Source organism: Sceloporus occidentalis, unplaced genomic scaffold, assembly GCF_023333645.1.
Source record: "Sceloporus occidentalis isolate IW3139 unplaced genomic scaffold, rSceOcc1.0.p SCAF_5, whole genome shotgun sequence".
NCBI classification, from domain to species: domain Eukaryota; kingdom Metazoa; phylum Chordata; class Lepidosauria; order Squamata; family Phrynosomatidae; genus Sceloporus; species Sceloporus occidentalis.
The window spans coordinates 57934605-57941204 of NW_028316985.1; the positions used below are offsets into that span (position 1 = coordinate 57934605).

Genomic DNA, 6600 nt, shown 5'->3' on the forward strand with positions numbered 1-6600 from the left:
TCTGCAGTCAGAACAAACTTCTTGGGTCAAACTTCTAAGGGCATATCTTTGTACCTGGCATTCCTTGGTCCGTGTCATGGTTTGAACCAAAAATTATGTTGATCCTGCAAGTCTTACCTACTCCTGACTTAACTTACAGTGAGTGGATCCCATAAATGTTTTGAGTCCCAGTTTTGGGAGGAATGCAGGATATAAATATAATAACAACCACTACCATTTGTACTGTTAAGGAAACAGCATCCAAACCCAGAACTCTAAATAACTGGTAAAGAGAAATGCAATTCACTAGAAAATAACATTTGGTTGGCTACTTTTACCTGGATTTGCAGCCTTGGCACTCGTGGTTGTGGTCATTCACGAAGCCAAGGCTGCGGCTCCCTTCCTCCTTCCTTTACCAGCATCTTCCTCCCTGGCGCTGGGGACTTTAAACGGCCGCCAAGACTTATAATCCTGCCCCCCCCCCCCACAGCCAATTGATATTTTTTGCACCCATTGGTGAGGTTGCAGGATGTGTGCGTACTGGGCCCTGAAAGCTGCTGGAAAAGAGTCCTGATGGCTGCTGGGACCTATTACAACCCCAGTGGCTCTGATTAAAGACTCCAGGGGAAGGGACGGAGGGGGGAAATTTCACAAATAGTCAAGTCCTATGACACCACTGGGGACAATGGGACTTGAATATTTGCAAAATTTCAGATTCGCACGAATCTGGAGGGACCACTATATTGTGAGATAAATATATACATATATATGCAGAATGAAGCCTTTTTCTAAAATGAGGGAAATATTAATTTATAGAATACTTTATTGCCATACAATATTAATGTATGCCCTTGCTTCCACTGTGTACTATTAATACTCTTTGACATAACTTTCTACTTTTTTGTGGCAAGGATTGTAGTAGTCATAGGACATTCAATATCAGCACCAGGGTTGGGGAGTAGGAGTATTTTGTTACTCCTTATTCTTACTCCTACTCCTGTAAAAACTTCTTACTCCTTTACGCCTACTTCCCAGACCTGATGCTGATATTGCAGATGTATAAACCGTTTTTGTTACTTCTTATTCCTGTTATTATATTGTACATGCAAACACCAAAAAACCAATGTCATTATATTGCACCAGGGAAGGGACTGGGAAGCAGAGAGACAATTACACACACACACCAGCCTTACAAAGCAACCAGGGCCTTTCCCTTACTTCCTACTGGGGAGTAGGAGTAAGGAGTAAAGGAGTATGAGGTTTTTACAGGAGTAGGAGTAACATTAAGAAAAAAATCTTACTCTGGAGTAGGACAAGGAGTAACCCCAAAATCACCACTACTCCCCAGCCCTGATCAGCACACACTAAAGAGGAAACTGGAGAGAAGGTGGCAAGACTAACACTATATCGGAAAGTCCAACAATTTTCAATATAACATCATATAAAAGGTTATTTATCTCCTGGCTGTTGCAAAGATTTGTTTCTCTGTATGTCAAGCAAGTGAAAACAAAAGTAGTCAGGAGAAAATGCATGCACTTGTGAAATCTACGAAGAGCCACTCTTGCTTTTCTTTCTCTCTCTCTCTCTCTCTCTCTCTCTCTCTATGTATACCTTATGTACAGAGCAGGAAAAAATATGCTCAGTTAAAGGCAAATGTGTAGCAGAGTTTTGAAGCATTAGAATAGGCAGCAAGCTAGTCTGTAAATCCACAGTAGCATTATTTATATTTAGCATTCCGACATTCCACGGCCAGTTAGAACATACTCTTAAAATTCCCAAGAATCTGGCAAGTTGTCAGCTGCCTTAATTCTGCACACTTCACTTGCTGAAGGCTCACACATTTGTACAAAACCCTTTTAGGAGATTATTTGCTCCAGGAAATTGTTGGATCATCCTTCTGCCTACCAGACAGGAGCTGGGGAAATTCTTACAATAAAGGTATCCTTAAAAAGAAAATCCTGCATTGGGCCCATGACCATGGAATCCCACTTCACTGAGGGTTTTTAATTTACCATTTTCATTAATTCTTGGTGCCAAAAGCATACCAAATTCGGCACCTTGGCTATCTTTTCCATATCCGACCCATGTATCTGCAGTTCAGGCTCTACTGATCAGGTTCCAAAGGCATGACCTGGATAGTTGCCACTGGAAACACAATACTGGATTGAGTTTAGCACTGTCCTTCAGCAGGACACCTCTTCAGATATTCTCAAACCCACATTTAGCCCAGGACTAACTACCAGCTCTTGTTTTTTTTTCTAGCCACAATAATAAAGACTGAAGTTTTATTGCATGCATAACAAAAAGAACACACACCCAAAGCTTTTACTAAGTAGCAGCGCAATCCCACACACATCAGAAGTAAAATTCAAAGATATAGCTGTTTTAGTCTGTAGAATCAGTATGTAGAGAGATCTTGTAGCTCCTTTGAGACTAAGTGAAAGAAAGAAGTTGGTAGCATGAGCTTTTGTAGACTTCAGAAAAGCATCTGAGGAAGTAGACTGAAGTCTACGAAAACTCACGCTGCCGTCTTTCTTTCACTTAGTGTCAAAGGTGCTACAAGATCTCTCCACATCAGAAGTAAGTTCAGCCCCAGAAGATCAACAGAGCTTAAACACAGAAGTGTGATTGAAAACTGGAGGTCTAGGTTGCTCCTACATACCTAGTTGGCTTGTCTGTATACTTAACATCTGTGTGTTATGTTCAAGCATCTTTCCAGTGGATACTTCAGCCAAATGGGGGCAAACGGACAGCGTTTACTATAAAAAGATGCTTGAACACAACCCACAGATGTTTTTATGCTTGCAATAAAACTTCAGTCTTTATTATCGCAACTGAAAATAACAAACTTAAGAGCTCAAAGATATAGCAGTGTTAGTCTGTAAAATCAGTACGTAGAAAGATCTTGTAGCACCTTTGAGACTAACTGAAATAAATAAATTAGCAACATGAACTTTCATAGTCTACTAACTCTGGTCTCAATGTGAGTTTAGTGATATCTGAAGAGGTCTCCTGCTGAAGGGCAGTGCTTAACTCCATCCAGGATTCTGTTTCCAACGACCCAGGTCATGTCTTTGGAACCTGATAAGCAGAGCCCATACCACAGATACCTACGTACACAGGGTGACCAGACGTCCTCCTTTTCCAGGACATGTCCTCCATTTCATCCTTCTGTCCAGATGGGATTTCCAAAAGTTATGAGCATGACTAAGAAGGATGCATTTACATCTCTGTAAGTGTTGTTTATTTGGTCATGCCCTACATTTTTCTTGGATTTCCTACATTCAGTGGTGCCTTGTCCTCCTTTGCAGTTAGGACATCTGGTCACCCTGTGCACACACTGTGTCTTTGCTCCCATTTGGCTCCTACTAGAAGCTTGCACTGGAAACGTTTCTCTCCCAAACCATGCCAGACATTATGTCTGCATCCTCACTTAAATCCCCTTGAACTTAGTGGGGTTGCCTGCAAAGGACTGCTCTAGGCCAGGGTGACCGGGCGTCCTCCTTTCCCAGGACACATCCTCCATTTCCAACCCTCTGTGCAGGAGGAAGATCCTAAATGTCCTTCATTTTGAGCATCACTAAGAAGCATTTCTATGAGTCCTTTGAGCTTTTCTTTGGTCATGTTCCATCTCCCCCCGCCCACGGAATGTCCTCCATTTGGCAGTGAGGACATGGTCTTCCTCTGCAGTGAGGACATCTGCTCTTGTGTCCTCCTTTGAGAGGAGGACATCTGGTCACCTTGTTGTGTGCCAAAAGCAAAGACTGCAAACCTGGACCTCCCCCCCCCCCCCGCATCCAGAAGCACCCCTCCTTCAACTCCATGAGCTCTGGCCTCTGGAGTCAGGCAATGAATAGGGGCTGTAGGGCTTAACCAAGTTCAGGAATTGAGAAGAGACTGCATCCGCACTGCAGAAACAATCCAGTTCGAGAGTGCTTTCATGGCCCTGGCTCAAGACTCTGGGATTCTGGAAGAAAACTCTGGAAAGAGGAAGGCTCCCTTACCTGCTCCAGGCAAAGCAGCAGCAGCAGCCACAAGGCAACAAAACTTCAGGAGGCAGGCAAGCTGGGAAGGCAAGTGGAGCATCAGGAGGAAGACTTGGCCCCCAATGATTGATCAGCCTTCCTCCCTCCCTCTCTAGCCGGCTTCTTTCCCCGCCCATCCCCGCCTCTGCCTCCCAAGGGCATGATGGGAAATTCCTGGGCCCCAGCTGCCCAAATATGAGCAAAGCCAGAGCAGAAAGAGAGAGAGAGAGCCCTCCTCCTCCTCTTCCTGGACTGCTTGTGCTCTGCAAGGCTGGGAGTGGGGCCAAACAGTGGCCTCTGGCTGCTGGGGATTTTTGGAGATGGGCCCTAGGCAGAAACTTTAGCCGGCCTTCTTTCTCTCCCTTGTCTGCAATGCATCCTCGCTGCAGATAATAATAATAATAATAATAATAATAATAATAATAATAATAATAATAATATAAAATTTACATCCGAGTCTGGGTTTTGTGTCTCTGGCTCCACCCACACTGGAGAAATAACCCTGTTTGACACCACTTGAACTGCCAGGGCTCCATGCAATGGAATTCTGGGCATTGCAGTTTGTTGTGGCACAACAGAGAATTCCACCGCATGGAGCCTTGGCAGTTCAAGTGGTGTCAAAGCAGGTTATTTCTTCAGTGTAGGCACAGCCTGTATGTGTGTTTTGTGCTGTCAAGTCACTTCTGATTTATGGTGACCCTAAGGAAAACTTTATCAGGGGATTTTCTTGGCAAGTTTCTTTTCAGAGGTTTTTTTTCCTGAGGCTGAGAGGGTGTGACTTGCCCAAGGTCACCCGGCGGGTTTCCATACTCCAGCTGAGAATGGGACCCTGGTCTCCAGAGTCGTAGTCCAACGCTCAAAACACTGTGCCCTCTTGGCGCCACAATCTGCTTTGACTCTGCTTTTCACTGCCATGGCTCCCTGCGATGCAATACTGGGGATTGTATCTGGCTAAATTCCAATTCCTAGAATCCCAAAGCAGGGAGCCATGGCAGTGAAAAGTGGAGTCAAAACAGACTATTTCTGGAGTGTGGATGCAAGGCCGCAGCCTGGAAGAGGCTGGATGCTGGGAATCCTCAGTCCAAATGAAATGAAATAAAACTCATTTCCAAGTTCAGGCTGTACTTTGAGCAGAGCTGTTAAAATCAATTGGCACATTGGTTATTCTCAGTGATGTTTTTCTAAAAAGCTTTTGGGGTGTTTAGTCAGCATCCTGCTCCAGAGTCAGATGCTTCTAGGAACTCCAGAGGTTGTTGACTTATGAGGAATCCTATTAATTTCACAAGGTTTTTCTTAGGAAAGGAATATTCGGGAGTGGTTTTGCCAGTTCCGTCCTCTGGAATATAGCCTGTAGCACCTGGTATTCCCTGGCAATGTCCCGTCCAAGTACTAACCAGAGCCAACCCTGCTTAGCTTCCAAAATCATTATGTCCTTAGGACAGTGGTTCTCAAATGGATGCGACCCTCAGGGGGGCATGCAATTTGGAGACTCTGATCACTCATCCTTCTCCCAAACTGTTTTGTGAATAAAATTTACACATTAATTGAGTTAAATATTTACCTAAATAAAACTGTTATAACTTGAACAATGTTATTTCCTTATAAAATGTTAAAATATGAATATACATGAATGTGCAGATTAAAATATGCCCACACTAAATAAAATATGTGCAGATAAAAATATGCCCACACCTCGAATGAGGGGGGCACAACATCCACATGTAAATGTAGAGAGGTTGCGAGGGTTAAGTTTGAGTACCGCTGCTTTAGGGTATTTAGGCCATATCCATCACCTTATCCTCCCCTACCATGTAGAGTAGATACATGTTACTGCAACTACTGATCTTCAGTGTGGAATAGAGGTTTGTATGTTGGACTGGCTCTGGAGCCCTGGGTTTGAATCTCCCTTCAGCCATGGAAACCCATGGGCAAGTCATACTCAGCCTCTTGCCAAGAAAACCATGATAGCCACACAACACCAATATTGTATGTTTTAATCTCATTTTAAATTTTAAATCATTTAATCTCATATTAAACTTTGTCTTGTGGGTTTTTAATTTTATGTTTTTTTAATTTGTTGCAAACCGAAATGGAAAAGCTGCAACAAATTACAAGTGGTTAACTTTTTGTTAAACATTCCCTCTAAAATGTACTTTTCAAAGGTGTCTGTGCTGGGCATTGTTGTATTTCACAGAGTAATAACAGCCCAAAGATATGATGAAAGAGCTGCCATGAGCTTGTTTTGCTCTCCATAAACTGTAAGGGCACAATTGTTATTTTGTGGCAATTTATGAAAAGAAAATATGTGATTCAAGTAGCACTTTAAACAAGTTGCAATTCATCAGTCACTGAAATAGACTGTACATTAAGGTTCACATAACAGGCTGATACAAAGCAGTAGTTTCCCCTGTCATTTTAACACCTGATGGATAAAATACAAAGTACCACTTGAAAGGGCATTAGCTTGGTGAAATCTTGAAATTGCTTCTAAGTATTAGATTGTTAGAAGAAATAACAGGACAATCTATAGCTACAAAGAGTTCCTGCTCTTTAAAACAAGAAAAAACAAGTTTTTACAGCGAAGTAACTAAACAAT

At 42.8% G+C, this 6600-nt stretch overlaps 1 protein-coding gene across 3 annotated transcripts in view; it reads right to left on the reverse strand.

The window, feature by feature from the left end:
• The window catches only part of MSRB3 (methionine sulfoxide reductase B3), an 87039-nt gene extending 82920 nt beyond the window's left edge, over positions 1–4119 (reverse strand). The window contains exon 1 of one of the 3 annotated variants that reach the window (XM_089524187.1): positions 3984–4119. In XM_089524187.1, the coding sequence (XP_089380313.1) occupies positions 3984–4065 (82 nt within the window). In that variant the 5' untranslated portion in view covers positions 4066–4119. The remainder of the gene's footprint in view (positions 1–3983) is intronic. The other 2 variants (XM_089524190.1, XM_089524185.1) reach the window with 2 other exon arrangements.
• Positions 4120–6600: the final 2481 nt, after the last annotated feature.